At 39.4% G+C, this 18068-nt stretch overlaps 1 protein-coding gene across 1 annotated transcript in view; it reads right to left on the bottom strand.

Annotated features, from left to right (window-relative positions):
• Positions 1-232: 232 nt before the first annotated feature.
• Positions 233-18068, bottom strand: part of LMTK2 (lemur tyrosine kinase 2) — a 104653-nt gene continuing 86817 nt past the window's right edge. Inside the window, exons 12-14 of the mRNA XM_033963404.1 lie at positions 12260-12401; positions 6265-6510; positions 233-3208 (exon numbers count right to left, since the gene is read on the bottom strand). Coding sequence (XP_033819295.1) covers positions 3180-3208; positions 6265-6510; positions 12260-12401 — 417 coding nt within the window. The 3' untranslated portion in view covers positions 233-3179. The remainder of the gene's footprint in view (positions 3209-6264; positions 6511-12259; positions 12402-18068) is intronic.

The following is an 18068-nucleotide window of genomic DNA, read 5'->3' on the forward strand; positions in this document are numbered from 1 at the left end:
TGGATACTTACAGTACTGATGTCTTCTCTGCAGGAGGGGGGGGACCCCTGTGATTGTATCGTTAGAAGAAGATTCAAAGTGGAATCAAGAGCTAAAATAAACTCGGAAGTTGGTATGAACAATCTAGATCATAACTGCTGTTTTAAATTGTTTATCGTGCCAAGTTATAGCATTATTAAACCAATTAAAGAATGAAGAAAAAGGACTAAAATCAAGTACATCAACTCAGATGTTATAAATATATAATTGTATTTTTATTTTGAATATTAAATAAAGTTTTAAATTACAAGCATTTCTTTGAATCACTATGCATGATCAATATACAGTAAAAATATTACAATTTAAAAATGTACACCATTGAAAGACAATTTAACCTGAAATTTCAGTATGCTGTATTGCCATTTACCTCATATACCTGTTTTAAATTAAAACAGGAAAACCTCAGACCTATGATTTTGTTACACATTTACAATTAAACATTGTATATACATCTTTCTCACCTACCATTGTTACACTTATATGACTGTGCAATTTATTAAACAAAAACCCTCATAATCACAATCATATTCAAGTTTATCTGATTAACAGGCTGCTGGTATCATAGATACATATTTTAAGCATATTTATTAGCATTAAATTGTATTTTTTTTTTAAGTCTAAGACTTGAATCAAGATCTTTCTCTACTTCAGAATAGTGTTCTCCTAATTTGTAAAGCTGAAATGAATTTGTATACACAAGTTGTGTTTTAAGGCTAGTTCTTATAAGGCTTTTTCAATAAACCCCCATAGTAACATCCAAATTATTATGCGCAAAATGCTTGGCTTTATACTGAAGTTTCAGTAAAATGTAGTGCTTAATTCTGACAATTATTGCATCTTTAGTCCAACAAACCTTTACCCCAACCAAAGGAAGGCTCCAGCTCATTTTAATAATACATACTAATGTATTTCTTGGAATACTGACAAAGATTTGAATGAATTTAATTCATGCATTTTCAAGAGAAGCAACAGGTATTTTAAAATTGATTCACAGAAGTTTATGTACACATTAAGGAGGTAATTTTCAAAAATCGTCTAAATAGTTATAAAGTCTGTGGTATTTTATAGTTAATGTTTAGAGAGAAATTACCCCGTCTCTCTTTGAAAATTAACTAGCAAAACACAGAAGAGAAGCTTAAAAAAAACAAACAAAAAGTGACCCCAATGCTTAGCACCTGCTATTTGTGCCAGAGGGGCATCAAATTAGCTTGCACAAGACCAAATATATACACCGTTGTCTTCTCACAATCTTCCACCCCACCCTTGAACACCTTTACAACCCGTCTAAACAAATGTATACAATGAAAACCTGCAAAGACTTTTAGCCAAAGCCTAATAGTCAGACAGGCAATCATGTGGGTAAATTGCTTTGAAAATTGCCTTCCATGAGCACTTGAATGGGGGAAGAAAAGCCATACGTCTAAGTTTTAAATCAATATTACAGCAGAAGGCTGATCTATTTCAAATATCTTAAACAGCAGCACTTCTCTATTGTCAAACAGAGCCAGGCGGAGTCATCTTACATATGTGAAAGACTCACCATAGCCTATAAAAAAAACAAAACTAGCAGCCGAAGGAAATTGCAATTATGCTTAACACAGTCTCAGACAGTAGTTGCAGCATAAAAAGGCTATTTAAAGGAAAATGGTACTTTCAAATAACCACTAAAAATAAGTCTCATACTGTACTGCATTAAAAACTGGCGCACACTGAAAATGACAGAGGTAATAGAACAGTGGATCTCCATCCTAGATAAATTTCCACTATGAACTTTTGCTACGCAGGCTTCACCAATTCTGATGAATACACATGGCTAGCACCCAATTTTATGGATGCATGGTAAGACAACTGTCAAAAAGACCTGTATTACATTTACCAATCATAAGTGAGAATCAGACTATTCTGACTCACTATCAAAATAGTAGAATTACTCAACTATGCAAATATATTTCTTCATTACACGCTCCAGAATGTTTAAGGGTTAATGCTATTTTTGTTTTTATTTATTTTTTTTTTTAAATGCACTTTGGGCATTCAATCTACTAGATTAAAATCTGTGAAGTAACTTTTTGATTTCTGTCTAAGCTCAATTTCTATTTCTAGATCAGTCCTGGACCATGGAGCCTAGATATTAAAAGCTGAAACACGATCAGTATTTGTGCAATCAAAAGCTAAGATCCTCACTAGAAGTGAGAATAAAAGAAAAGTAGTTGTCCATTCAAAGTGCCCAGCAAAGTCTTTGAAATTCACTACCTCTGATCCGCCATTGAATTTAGTTTACAAAATAGATATAGTAACATATGCAAGCATCCAGAAATCCCCAGCAGCACAATGCTGCAAGAGTCCACAAAATGAATGGTACCTTTTACTGCAAAATAAAAATATAAAACCCTCCCCTCCCCCGACACACACAAAGGGCCCACAACATTTATTTGCACAGAGAATATGCAAATCACATACTAGGGCCCCCCAAAAGCTGAGCCATTCACAGCAGCCAATTTGGCACTTGCTGTAAGTATAGCTCAGCCATATCTCACCCACACAAATGGTTTGCGTTAACCTACACTACTTAAATGTAACATTTAATTTTTCTGTACAAATAAAGACTTTAAGAACCATAATCCATAGTGCAATGATAGTCAGCAAACTAATATTCAATAATTAATTATACTTGGTTTTACTATAAATATATTCTACTACTGTCATTCCTATAGCTTCAGCAGCACATACACATATACAATCCCAAGATAGGGTTAAATTCAATTCAATTATCTGCTATACAGAAATATTTAAAAGGAATATCATACAATCCCAAACCAGAAAAGCATGTGTTTTGTGCATGTGACAAAATCCACAAATATCTGAAGAGTACTTCGAGTTATTTGAGAACACAGTTGCAAATCTATCTTTCATATGGAAAGTCAATTGCACTGATTAACAACAAAATATATTATTAAATTATAAAGCATATTTCAATTTAACCTCTTTAGTGTTCACTTTTTAATCTTTGTACATCATAAAGTACCAGCATTTTCCTGTGGCTCCAAACATAAAATTTCTTTTCATCCGCCACTTGCTGCTACATCCTGCCATCCTCCTGTGCGTACTTCCTACACTGGATTATTCCAGACTGTACCACTTTAGTCTCTTTCTCCATCTTCACTGCTTCCTTTAAGAAAAATCAAGTGAATTAGTGATTTGCTATAGAACTAGGCATTTCAATTTTACTCTTAAACCTGCTCCTTCAGTGCTGGACAATTCACAAGTCAGGTGCTAGATCACATTTATTTTATTTTATTTTAAAATTTCTATACCGTTTAAACCTAAACAGTTCACATATCTTTACATACATAATTCAGTAAAAACAAATAAGAGCAAACAAACAAATAATCCTCAGAAGATAAGAGTATAAAAGAATGAAAGCCACACCAGGCTTATACAAGGAATCATAAAAATTGTTCAGCAAAAAACAATCATGAGGGATCAGTATCTTGAAAAAAATGCATTTACAAATAACTGCGTTTTGGGTAATTTTCTAAAACTGCCCTTTTCACAGCATTTTTGTAACTGACTGACAAGTGAGTTCCACAGTTTAACCCCCACACAGCAGGTCATTTTACTTGTCTCAACATAGTTTTGGATTAGCGTTTGTTTTTAATAAGGCTAAGTTTTCAGAACGCAGAGATTTATTTGGTAAATAAGTGTGACAAATCACTACTACTTTATACTGAGTTCTGAAAACAGGCAGCCAATGTAATTGTTGAAGATAGGGCGAAATATGGTCATATTTTGATACTCCCATTATTATCAATCTTGCTGCTGCGTTTTGCACAACTTGCAATGCCCTGCACCTTGTCTTGGCTATTCCAAGGTACAAGGCATTGCAATAATCAAGCCTTGACAAAACCATTGCCTGAACAACTGTGCAGAAGTCAAAAGATGACAACATTGGTTTTACATGATGCACTAAATGTATTTGTGCAAAACATGCTTGTACTGTTTTTGCAACTTGTAAATTATTTTCTTCCCTCCATCAGAACTGCAGCAGCTGAACTAAGTAGCACCTATCTCACACTCAAGAAATGTGCACATCTGTACCAAGTCACACAGTTCAATGTCATTACACAAGAATCATGCACAAATAGTATCCAATTCCTACCTTATCAGTAAAATAGCAAGCAAGGCATATAATCTTATCACAAGCTATAATGCAAAAACACACCAAGGTTTTTTTTTCTGTTGCTAATTTTTCACTATTTGCTTTAAACTCTGGATGCCAGCAACTGTATACGTAGTTTTAGTCAGTTTTTCAGTAGATTGTCGCAATCCCCCCAACTTGAGAAGGAGAACAAATTAAAGAGTCATATTCAATTCTGTCTTATGTTTATAGCTTAGACCTCCTTGGCAGAGCATTTCTGTACTGGTAACATCACAGTCTGTGCATCTTTCAAATAGTCACCAATATTGAGATTATTATAAAATTGATATGTTACATAAAAAAGCACAAATTTGTTATTATTTATGCCTGAGTGAGGAATGCTAATTATGCAGCTCCAGCATAGCTGAAAAACACAGATATAACACAGATATATCCACCTATATCAGGATATTCTCAGATGAGGTTCATTGCAGTATCCTTGTAAAAAAATGTTAGTGCACAGAGGCAGCGAGGAGAGGCTTGGCCTGGTATAAGAACATAAGCATCGCTTCTGCCGAGTCAGACCACAGGTCCATCGTGCCCAGCAGTCCGCTCCCGCGGCGGCCCCCCCAGGTCAGTGACCTGTAAGTGATCCTTTATTTAAGGCATTTTGTCCTGTGTAGAACCCTCTAACTATACCCTTCAATCCTCTTTTCCTTCAGGAACTTGTCCAACCCCTTTTTGAAACCCAAAATCGTACTCTGCTCTACCACCTCCTCTGGAAGCGCATTCCAGGTATCCACCACCCTCTGTGTGAAGAACTTCCTAGCATTCGTTCTGAATCTGTCTCCCTTCAATTTTCTTGAGTGCCCTCTTGTTCTTGTTTCCCCCACCAGTCTGAAGAATCTGTCCCTCTCTACCTTCTCTAATACCCTTTATGATCTTGTAAGTTTCTATCATATCCCCTCCAAGTCTCCATTTTTCCAGGGAAAAGAGCCCCAGTTTCTCCAGCCTCTCAGCATATGGAAGGTTTTCCATGCCCCTTATCATTTTTGTTGCTCTTCTCTGGACTCTCTCGAATGTTGCCATATCCTTCTTAAGGTACGGTGACCAGTATCGAACGTAGTATTCCAGATGCGGGCGCACCATTGCACGATATAGCGGCAGGATAACTTCTTTGGTTCTGGTAGTGATTCCTTTTTTGATAATGCCCAACATTCTGTTCGCCTTCTTTGAGGCTGCTGCACATTGTGCCCCCGGCTTCATTGTTTGGTCCACCAAAAGCCCCAAGTCCCTTTCTAGGTTGCTTTTCCTCCAATACCATTCCCCCCATCTTGTAGTTGTATCTCATTCATTGTGTTCAAAGTGGCTATGCAGAGGACCAGAGTAAGCATCCTCTAAGCTGGGGATGAAGTAGAGGCCCCCCCAAGAAAATGCATGCCATTGGGCAACAACTTAGTGGCTAGATACTGTTCACATTACCATGCTCCAGTGGGAGCTGCAGCTTGTAGCTTAACTGTGTAAGCTAGAAATGTCAGTCCAGAAGCTCAGTGCTGTGCAATGCCTTATGGAGGGACTCGGATCCTCAGCTACTCAGGTTATCTGGGGATGCTATAAGATTGACTCCAGATTCTTTAGGGGCTGTAAATTCTGTCTTCATACAACAGTAATACTTAGCTACTTTCAAAACCCTGTAATCATGGGATTTGGCTATGGGCTGCTGCTACAATGACTGGAATGGCAATACAGCATGGGGTGGGGGAGGGGGGGAAGAATATCAGTAATTGCAAATGAAGGCAACTATGGCCAGGTTCCAAAGAAAATGAAAACTCAAAATAGGAAACATTGGGCAGGTGAGAATGAAAGCTCAGATATCATGACCCAGAGACTAGTTCTGCTGCCATTAAAAGCAGGAAAAAAACTGCAGGGCGACCTGAAGTCCTTCACCCACAATAACTGGGACTGGATTAACAGTCAGCCACAAAGATAACATCTTTGCTATACAAGGGACATCGATATTTCATGCTAGTACCTCATTTGTCCCTTTTTCACTGACATGTTCGGCAGAGAGAGTACATGGTGCTTACCTCCTTGTTCAATGTCAGAATCTGTAAGATGAGTGAGAGAAAAAGTTGCAATGCTGGCAGGAGAGATAGAAAACCTGCTATATGGTGAAGATTCTGTCCAGTTTTGTTCAAGACTCCTGGAAGGTGGTGGAGGGGAGAAGTATCGCAAGGTCGGAACAGAGGGTTTGGGACTGATGAAGCTATTTGCTGTTTTTGACAAAAAGGTATCAGGAGATGAGAAATCGTCATCCCACTCAAAACCTCCACCTAGGATGAAAAAAAATTATTAACACCTCATACACACAAAAAATTATCTTACAGCACATAGCATTGGTTTATGCATACTCCTACCACCACCATTTTTAGAGTAACAGCTCTCACTCACATAGATAACCTCAGACAAAAAAGATGAAATGACTACTGCAAGGTTTCTGAAACCAGTCCTTGGAACACATCAAGCCAATTTGACATTCAGGATATTCACAATGGATATGCATGAAAACAGCCACAGCTGGCTTAACCATTAGGCAAATTAGACATCAGCCTAGAGCAGCAGTTTTCAGGGAGGTAAGGAGGCAAGGAGAAGCTACATTACACACAAACCATTAAGTCTAGGACAGCCACGCACACAGAGAATCAACATATACTATACATTTACCAACTGAGAGGATTGACTATTTTCAAATATCTCATTCTTCCAGATAAATAGCTTTTGGAAACTTATGCATATCTTTACATAAGGACAAATTATGATTTTCTTATTGCACAGGAATTATTCTGAGAAGGGTGATGCTGGGGTAATCGAGCTTAATAGGCAAAATTTTAGAGGAAGAGGGGCTATGGACGTGATAATTTGAAGGGTTGGGGTGGGAAACATGAAGGTCTACTTAGGACTTCTAATACTGTTGCCATCAACCCTGGAGATAGTTTTGGATGTAGTGTAGCTTCATATATTGTCTTTGAATATCCCAAAAACTAGAGGTAGACTGCTCGAAATGAACACTGATTGCTGGTAATAGTGTGGCATCTTTTCCCCCTAATATGCATGCATGAAACATCGCTCATGTGCACAGTCTTTAAGAGGGTAGACTTAACATTCATTGGAAACAAACAAACCCCCCCAAAAAAAAAAACAACAACATCTAAATAAAAGTGACAAACATTCTGGACTGAACACCTGTATAGCTGGGTGTGCCTTGAGGATTAAATAGAGATATAAAATACTCGAATAAGTGTAAATGCAGAAACTTTCCGAGAGCTGATGTCATAATGGCATCATCAGGATTGCCCTTCTGTCCACATAGATCATACAGCTGCCTATTGATACCATTTTGCCAGACAGTCAAACTTCAAAAGAAAAAGCGGAGTTACTTATCTGTAGCAGGTATTCTCCATGAACAGCACCTAATTCTCACATATGTAGGTGATGTCAGCCACGGAGTCCGGTACAGAAATACTGCCCAGTGTACTGTAAGAGCTTGAGGCAGTGCTCCCACTGTGCACAAGCAGGTGTCTTCCCACCCGACTCACAAGGGCGGGACCAACAGTACATCATGGCTAGCAACTAAATACAATTTTTAGAGGAGGTAGGAGGGTATGTGAGAATAATTGGCCTGCTGGCCTAGGAGAATACCTGCTTCCCTTTCTCTGAGGACAAATAGGCCATGTAGTTCATACGTGGGAATTTCTAGCTACCAGGCTCACCCAAAGAACATTAGGACAAGAGGAACTCATAATGTAGAGTCCAAAAAGATCAAAAAGTATACACTGTTCTGAAGGTACTGCCTGGAACAGAAAAAAATGGGGTTAAAATTCTAGATCTCAAAAGAATTCTGCAGGACTACCTGACCTAACCAGCTGTTGGGTGTTTTGATCAAGGCAGTAGTGGAATGTGAATGTATGGACTGAATACTACATTGCTGCTTTGTAAATCTCTTCAATGGAGACTGACCTCAAATGGGCTACCGACGCAGCCATAGCTCTGACATGCCCCTCTACAGTTAGCCCAGCCTGGGCATACATAAAAGAGATGCAGCCAATTAGAAAGTGTGTTTACCAATGGCAACATCCATCCTGGTGGAATCAAAAGAAAGAAAAAGCTAACTCTCTATACGGTCTAGTTTGCTTCAGATAAAAGGCCAATGCAGTGTGCTTTTACCAGGATGGGCCTGGGAAAGAATCCTGGCAAAATGATTGACTGGTTCAGATAGAACTCAGATACCACCTTAGGAAGGAGCTGAGGGTGCTTGCGTTTTTCTCATTTCTCTTTAAATCACTCCAATAAGCCCACACGTAGAGTCCAGTTATTCACATATCCTACTGTCTCGAGAGAACTCTCTTTCCAGGCAGCCAAAATGAACGCCTGGTTTGGCAAAATCATGCCAGGAGTCTCATCCTATTTTTTTAGAAAACTATTAAAGACACAATTATTTGACAAATTTGTAACCCAAGCTTCCTAATTGCTTTTTAAATACAACATGTATTGTACATTCTAGAAATTGATGTATCTTTTTGAACTGTATATTTGCTGGATGCTCAGCCTTATCTGCTGTGAACCGCCTAGAACCATTCGTGATCTGGCGGTATATAAGAATAAATTATTATTATTACTCTGTTACAATGAAATTTTGTGTAAGGTGGATCTGCTACGAGGGCCTGAAGCTCACGGACTCTGAAGTACTTGACCTGGAAAGTCTTGTTTTTGGTGGCAGTTACTTCAGTTCACAGAGGACAGGAATCTAGTGGTTCAAAAGGAGCTTTCATCAGCTGGGTAATGAAGCGAACAATTAAAGACTTTTTAGAGATGGGCTAACCTTTCATACCATAATAAGCACTAATTGCACTGAGGTGAACCTTTACAGAGTTGGTCTTGAGACTCAAAGATGTAGAACGTATTCACGCAGGTTCTATGTAGGGCAAGAAAGAGGATTCAGGGTTTTGCCCCCACACAAGATGGCAAACCCCCCTCCACTTGAAAAAATAGTATCTCTTAGTGAAACTTTTTATGGAAGCCAACAAAATCTTGGAGACATCCTCTAGGAGATTCAAGAAAGCAAAATCTATGCTCTCAACATCCATGCCATGAGGGCCAGAGACTGGAGGTTGGTAGAAGAAACCCCTTGTTCTGCATAAGGGTCAAAAACAGTCCAAACGGAGAATAACTCCAAAAGTGGGAACCCATTATCTGCTTGGGCCAATATAGGGTGAACAGAATCATGGTCCCCAGTCTTGCTTGAGTTTCAGTAAAGTCTATGTGTTCCAAAGTTTTACTTGTTTCCACTAGTTTGCCCTGCACTGAGGTCATGCAAAATGTTATTTTGTTTGATTCCATTCCCTCTATAACATATAGTATAACCTCCCCTCCAATTTGATCTACTCTATCTTTGTGATATAATTTATACCCAGGTAACAGAGTGTCCTATTGTCTTCCTTGGGGGTTAGCCCCCCCAAGAAAAATATCTGTGTCTCATTGTAGACAATTTGATGAAACCTTTCACCCAATGTGTGGTGGCAGCCAAAAAGCAAACAAGATGCTAGGAATTATTAAAAAAGGGATGGTTAACAAGACTAAGAATGCTATAATGCCTCTGTATCACTCCATGGTGCGACCTCAACTGGAGTAGTGTGTTCAATTCTGGTCTCCTTACTGCAAGAAAGATATAGCGGCACTAGAAAAGGTTTAAAGAAGAGCGACCAAGATGATAATGGGGATGGAACTCCTCTGATATGAGGAAAGACTAAAAAGGTTAAGGCTCTTCAGCTTGGAAAAGAGACGGTTGAGGGGAGATATGACTGAAGTCTACAAAATTCTGAGTGGAGTAGAACGGGTACAAGTGGATCAATTTTTCACTCCATCAAAAATTACATAGACTAGGGGACACTCGATGTTACAGAGAAATACTTTTAAAACCAATAGAAGGAAATATTTTTTCACTCAGAGAATAGGTTAAGCTCCGGAATGCATTAACAGAGGTTGTGGTAAGAGTGTAGCTGGTTTTAAGAAAGGTTTGGACAATTTCCTGGAGGAAGAATCCAGTCTACTATTGAGAAAGACATGGGGGAAGCCACTATTTTCCCTGGATCAGTAGCATGGAATGTTGCTACTTTTTGGGTTTTGGCCAGGTACTAGTGACCTGGATTGGCCGTGAGAATGGGCTACTGGGCTTGATGGACCATTGGTCTGATCCAGTAAGGCTTATGTTCTTATGTCCTTCCACCAGGTTTCTGCATGGGAGGATGAAATCTGTGCCTGCCTCAAACAAGAACCATGCCCACGTCTGGAATGACACAGAGATTCCCGCAAAGCTTCCTCCACAGACCTGTGGCATTACTGTCTGTGATTGCACCACAGGCTGGGGGCTCTGTGAGGCAGGCAGAGGTAGAGTTAAGACTGGTGCAAGTGCCCCAGGTGCTGATGGAGTCTGCTTCTGAAGAATCCCTGCCAAGCGCTCCTGGAGCATAGTCTAAATCTGTTTGAGGGCCAACATCAGTAAAGGCTAGGGCACCGGTTCTGAAAGCCAGCACAGTTGTTAGCGCCATGTTGGAAAGTCCTGGCTACTTGGGAGACCAGTGCAAAGAAACCTTTGCAATAGGGGGGCGCATTCCTCACAGCACCTATGCTTCTTGGGAACTGAAAATCTTTGATGCCTCAGAGCTCCTGGCACCATGTGTGAAGGGAGACCAGCGCTTGTGCTGCTTGGCATTCGTCCAATGCCCCTTGGTAAAAAGGACTACATCAAATCCACATCTCCTTGGTGTCAGTCCAATGCTGACTGGTTCTGGGGGCCCTGCACAGAAGCCGATGCTGAGGCAGGTGGAGATCTACTTGATGCTCAGCTACTCCCAGTGTCAATATAGGGTCCTATAGCCATAAAGACAGATGCCGAGGCCAACATTCATGCCAACAATGCCAATTCAGAACTGGTCTCAAAAATTCTCTTTGAGCCTCTCTGGATTTCTGGGTTCTTTTCTTCATACATAAACAAATAACATATTTAAATGGTTATGGGCTGGCCCCAAACACTGGCTACACCAGGAATGAGTGTCAGCCCCAGAGATGGTCCAATTACACTGGGTACAGCGCTTATAGCCACTGGGAACTTAAAAGGACATGGAAGGGAATATGGCCAAAGCAAAATCAAACAATGCAATGGTGAGAGGTAAAAAAAAGGGGCACAATTCACCTGACAAAATATGTTACTTGGCCAATGCTAAAGCTATGGTGGCCTTTGGAGCTGAAAGAGTGAGAAAACTTCAAATTGAGCCAAACACACTAGGGAAATATTTACTAGGAAGGACACATGGAAAAAAACAGAGCAAATATTAAAGATAAATGCAAAAAAACCCAGCAAGGAAAGACATCCAGGAAGGCATCTGCACACACATGGTGGGAGTGCTGCCTTAAGCTGATAAACTGTATGCTGGGCAGTGTTTCTATACCAGGCTCCATGGATGACACCCCCCACACACGTTAAGTATATGGCCTACTTGTCCCTTGGAAAAAATAAGTTACTTAAGAACATAAGCAGTACCTCTGCTGGGTCAGACCAGAGGTCCATCATGCCCAGCAGTCCGCTCATGCGGTGGCCCATCAGGTCCAGGACCTGTATAGTAATCCTCTATCTATACCCTTCTATCCCCTTTTCCTTCAGGAATTTATCTAATTCTTTCTTGAACCCCAGTACTGTACTCTGTCCTATCACACCCTCTGGAAGCGCATTCCAGTGTCCACCACCCTTTGGGTGAAGAAGAACTTCCTAGCATTGGTTCTGAATCTGTCCCCTCTTAATTTTTCCGGATGCCCTCTCGTTCTTATAGTTCTTGAAAGTTTGAAGAATCTGTCCCTTTCCACTTTCTCTATGCCTTTCATGATCTTGTAAGTCTCTATCATGTCTATCTACTCAAAAATCAATCAAGATTGTATAAAAATCTTTCAAGTACTTGAGGGTACAAAATTTCAGAAACATTTCTGAAGGACTTGTCTAAGATGACTGCACGTCTCGGATGTATTCCCTACCTTCTTCATCGGTAGAACTTTCAGAGCTGGTAAATCTGTGCAAGTAATTGAGACCTGCAGGAGAGACAGGACTACTGCTGCCGTGGAAAACTTGGCTGTTTGCTTCGGGTGAACGATGACCCAGCTCTTTGGTTGGCGTTTCCTTTAGAGGACAAAACACAAAATGTTACTCTGTATAATGTCAGTTTTGTAGCCAGTTCTTGTTTCATGTGTGTTACATGTTTAACCCAGAGGCCATGAAGCAGTTTGAACCACCATGTTATGAAAGCAGGAACTTCACATTAAGATTAAGCATTTAAAGATATGTAAATGGAGAGCCACATGGATGGGGAAAAGGGCACAAGCACATGTGGAGACAAGAAGGCATAATATCCAAAAGCAAAATGTACTTTGTGGCTCATGAAAAAGGGAGGTAAAATGAGGACAGACAAAGGTCAATTTGTAAGACTGGAGATATGTAGAGTAAGAGTATGTGTTTCTACACAAGCTTCCACTTAATGTACCTACATGATATGAGCAATAACCTCTGGAGGGGGAAAAGGCAATATCTGAAAAAGTAATACTATGACAGAATTATTCAAAACCTATTGCAAACCACAAGATTTCAGAAATCTCAATTGACCTTATATAAAGGGAAAAAAATATATAGCATAATAAAAAGAATCATGAGAACACAGGAAGGTCACAAAGTGCTGCTTTTTCTTTTCCTCTCTACTTATTGACTTTCCATCAATGAAATGGTACTCTTTTCTGTTGAAATTATTTTTTTAAAGTTATAAACCCCTTTTGTTTTGATCTCAGTGAAAGGTGATATTTAAAGCACAATAAACATAATATATATCAGATAATGGATCAATTGCACAGTAGGAGAAGCCTATTCCATTAGGTCAAGTGTGTTGCCTTCTTTAAAAGGGCAAGTTTCTCCTGTTTAAGTAAACATCCCCTTTCACCAGCTTCCTCTGGATGCAACATTTCTTCATGTTACATCTGGGAGAAAATGGATCCAATAAATGGAAAACACCTTTGTAACTTACACAGCGGTAGGAACACCCCATCAAAATCAATCAGAGTCTTCTAAAGTCTCCATTGGGCCCTAAATGACAGATGCCCCTAAAATGTCAGCTTTAACTTATTTTTCTTTCAATAACTTTTCATTCATTTTTTCCCCATAGTATTAAAAATAGTTCAAGGAAAACTAGCATCTCCTTGCTTGATTATCAAATTTAGTGCATTTAAATTTTTTATCTATTTAATTGATGAGAGTTGAATTGCTGGTTCTTGAGAAAAGCTCTCTGTAGTCTCAAATCCTCCATGCCACCAAATCAGGCAAGCTTTAAATGTTTAAAGGTCATGTTAAATGTGCTAAGTATTGAGTTTCAAAGGTCAAAAACCGATAACCAGGAAAAAAATATGACAAAAATAATTCAAGGTTAGGTTTGTTTGGTTTTTTTTTTTTTAAGGTCAGCTTTCATCTCGCACAGCATGTATTTCGCATTCAAATCCAACAGGTTTAATAAGCAAAAACATTGAAGAAACAGGGCAGTGGTTCCCAAATATTAAAAAAAACCCACATTCGAGCTTGGGTTTACAGGATGTCCACAATGAATATGTATGAAAGTATTTGCATACAATGGAAATACAACATATGCAGATTTTTTCATATTATATATACATACACACATATATACACACATACATATATATTCATTGTGGATATCAATATCCAATCCAACTGCTTGAAGGTCCTCGGCATGTTTGAGAATCCCTTGCTAGGATAAAACAAAATCAGGTGTTTTTATATTTGAGCAGGCTTACAAGAAAAATGTTATGAACACCTGAACTAGGAACCTTTATATTATGTGATTATCTGTATATGTTTAGACTAGAGAATGACATGGGGACTGTTTACCGTGGTAAACCGTGTCACTGCAGTAAATCTGCAGGAATGGAGACATTTGTAACTGGTTTACTGCAGGAACTGGGGACAAGACTTTTCACCGCTCCACAGGAACCGGGACATATCTGCCTTTTATCTTATTCCACCACTTTCCCTGCATGCTCAGCTCTGGCCCCCAGCACTGCCTTCCCTAATGGCTAAGGAGGGAGGAGGCACACTGTGGCTTTTGTTAATTAGCCCGATTGTCCCTTCCTCCAGATCTCTCTCTACGCTAATTCCGAGAGCCCCCGCGATATGACACTGGATGGCAAATAGCTGGGTTTTTTTGGGTTTATTTTGGGGGGAGGGGGGTTAAAAAATGTGTACAAAGGTCTGCAGTGCATCTGACCTCGCGGATCTCATGGATCTGAACTGCACATCCTTAAAAATCTGGCTCTGACAGACCTCTATGACAATTTAGCTCTGATGGATCCTAATGCTTTTCCTTCCCTATGCTGAGACTAAAAGTGGCACAGCCTTCAGGGCAAAGGTTTTGCCACTTTTAGTCTCAGCACAGGGAGGGAAAAGCATTAGGATCCGTCAGAGCTAAATTGTCATAGAGATCTGTCAGAGCCAAAGATTACAAGTGGCACGGACCTCAGATTTTTAAGGACGTGCGGTTTTAGATCTGCACGGTCTGCATTTTACCCTTTCCCCAAAAAAAGGCAAGTATGATGTCCAATCCAGCCACAACTGTTTTATTGGATAAAATGTCCCAAGGATCCTAGTTTCCGCAACTGGAATGCCTTCCTCAAGGAATGCACTAAAAGCAAAATATGTTAACATGTCTACATAAACATATACAGTACAAAAGTATATTCACACAAAATAAAAAGATAAAAAAACAGAACCATAACAGCAATAATAATAATACAACCCAAGTTGTAATAGACTCATTAAATTATAACATAAAAACATCATAGTTAAATCAAAATTTTTAAGAACTAAAGGATTCTTTAAACTAAAAACAAACATACATTAAATTTTTATTAATGACAAGAATCTTCAATTAAACATTTTTATTAAAAAGGAAGAGCAATAAGAACTACATGAAAGATCACCACCAAACCACTATATACAGAGGATATTTAATAGGCAGAAACCAGGTGTGAACCAGTATATTTATTTTTTTTTTTTTGGGGGGGGGAGATGAAATCAATTATCTATAAAGCTCAAAAGTAGATCTGGTCACCATAAGATACCCAGAAATTGGCAAATGATTTAGTATATATAAATAATGACGAGAAGCAAAGCATATGTTGTAATGGTGATCTATATTAAAAAAATTTTATATATATATATATATATATATATATATATATATATATATATATATATATATATATATATATATATATATATCTCACCACAGGTGGGCAGTAGTGCTGCCCAATTCAGGAAAAAATATTTCAATTTGATTCAGCCTATTGAATTGATTTTTCAATTATATTCGATTTTCTTGCCCAATTGGGTGTTTTTTTCCAAACATCCTGGTGGGTTTATTTTATAGCGTCTTCACCTCCTTTGCCCTCTCCTACCCACACTGGCACTGTGGTGTAAACAAAATAAACAAACAAAAAATACTGTTCCTCTCTCAAATCCTAGCTCACATTCACAGTCTAATACCAGCTCTGGCAGGATATAAGTTTCAAATCTGACACATTGTAATCACAAAATAAAAAATAAAATTATTTTTTCTGCATTTTGTTGTCTGGTCATTTTTCAAATCATGTTGGTCCCAGGCTCTGCAACAAATGTCTTCTGATAACTCGCTTGCCAGGGTCTCTTGCCCATTTGTCGTTTTCTTCTTTTTCTGTGGTAACCATCCATCTTCCATATCTGTCCTCCCCTTCCCTCCCCCAGAGGTCTAGCATCTTTCCTTTTTTTCGTCTCTATTCCCATAACTGCAGCGATGGATCCCATCATCCCCAGATCCACCATCTCTCCTTTTCTAAACTACCCTTTCATCCAGCATCTCTCCCTCCTTCCCCACCAGCTCTCCCTTTCTCTTTCTAACTACCCTCATATCCAGTATCTCTACCCCCCCTTACACCATCCCTTGTGTCCAATTTCTCTCCCTAAATCCCATTGTCCACCATCTCTCTCCCTCTCCTGTTTTTAGAACCATTATTTCTTCTATCCCTCCCCCATCTCCTCTCTCCATGATCTCCCCCAAGTCCATCTCCCCCCTTCCAAGTCCATCTCTCCCATCCATCTTCTCCCCATCTCTCTCCCCAAGTCCATCTCCCCTCCATGATCTCCCCCCACTCCACCAAGTTCATCTCTCCCATCCATCTTCTCCCCAAGGGGAGAGTGTGGCGCAGTAGTTAAAGCTACAGCCTCAGCACCCTGGGGTTGTGGGTTCAAACCCACGCTGCTCCTTGTGACCCTGGGCAAGTCACTTAATTCCCCCATTGCCCCAGGTACATTAGATAGATTGTGAGCCCGCTGGGACAGATAGGGAAAAATGCTTGCGTACCTGAATAAACTCATGTAAACCGTTCTGAGCTCTCCTGGTAGAACGGTATAGAAAATTGAAGAGATAGATAGATAGAATAGACATCTCTCATCCAGTCCACCAACTCCCCCAAGTCCATCTTCCTTCTCCCCATCTACTTTTATTCTGATGTTACAACAAGTTGTCAGTGGCAGTAGTGATCCACTCCTGTCACCACTCCTTGAGTCTTCTATCCTCTGTGGCCCGCCCTCAGTGAAAACTTATTTTTATACTTGGGCGGCCAAATGGAGAGAAGACGCCCAGAGTAGCAGCAGGGTAGTGAATTGCATTCGCTACCACCACTTTTGCTTGGCCGGGAAGAAGAGAAATACTTCCAGCCGGGTAGGAGAGAGCCTTACTGCCGCCAATCTGCCCATAGAGGTCCATTCGGGCTTTCCCTCTGCCACCGGAGTCTTTGCTTCTGATGTAACTTATGGTTTTGCAAAACCGGTTGTTACATTAGATGGAAGGACTCTGGTGGTAGAGGGAAAGCCCGAACGGGTCTCTAGCATGGGGGCCGACGAATCGGTAAGTTCGATTTTTTTCCCCAAAACAAATTGATTTGAATCGATTCACCCGAAGTGAATCGGTGAATCGATTCGAATCGCGAATCAGGCAGCACTAGTGTACAGTGATATAAATTATGCCACGAGTTAAAACATACCTGGATATTAACCAAAATGTACAAATAAGCAGGCCAAAAACTTTGGGCAGGTATTGCCTTGAAGTCAGCATCACTGCAAGTTCTAAATAAAACAAAAATATTTAAATGGATCACAAGATGATTAAATAAACAAGATTGCAAAGGAGCCTGCAAAACTCTTGCCTCATTAGCGTTCTGCCAAAGACATAGATCTAGAAAATCCACACGTGTACAAGTTATAGTTGTGCACAAAACCGTATTAATTTTTCATAAATTAATATTCAAAAGGTGAATATAATAGAGCCAATGGCTTTTCACTGAGAATCCAAAGTTATGTGAAGAAGAGCAAAATTTTCACAATTTATACTAAAATAATGAACTAGCAGGTGCAAGAGACATTTAATACAAAGAAATAAAAGCAAAACATGTCAGTATGAAGGCCTCGGTAGTCATCATGCTCATTAGGTACAACTTATATCTAAATTAAACACAAGATTAAAAAACCTTTTGAAATGATTGATAGTTGGTTCAATGTAAGCGTAGTTTCAAAAGGTTTTTTTAATCTTGTGTTTAGATATAAGTTGTACCTAATGAGCATGATGACTACTGGGGCCTTCTTTCCGGCATATACTTTGCTTTTATTTCTACGTATTAAATCTTTTGCACATGCTAGTTCGTTATTTTTTGGTATAAGGCGTGCAAATTATACTCTTCATCTCATTAACTTCGGATT

The sequence above is a fragment of the Geotrypetes seraphini genome, chromosome 11, assembly GCF_902459505.1.
Source record: "Geotrypetes seraphini chromosome 11, aGeoSer1.1, whole genome shotgun sequence".
NCBI lineage: Eukaryota > Metazoa > Chordata > Amphibia > Gymnophiona > Dermophiidae > Geotrypetes > Geotrypetes seraphini.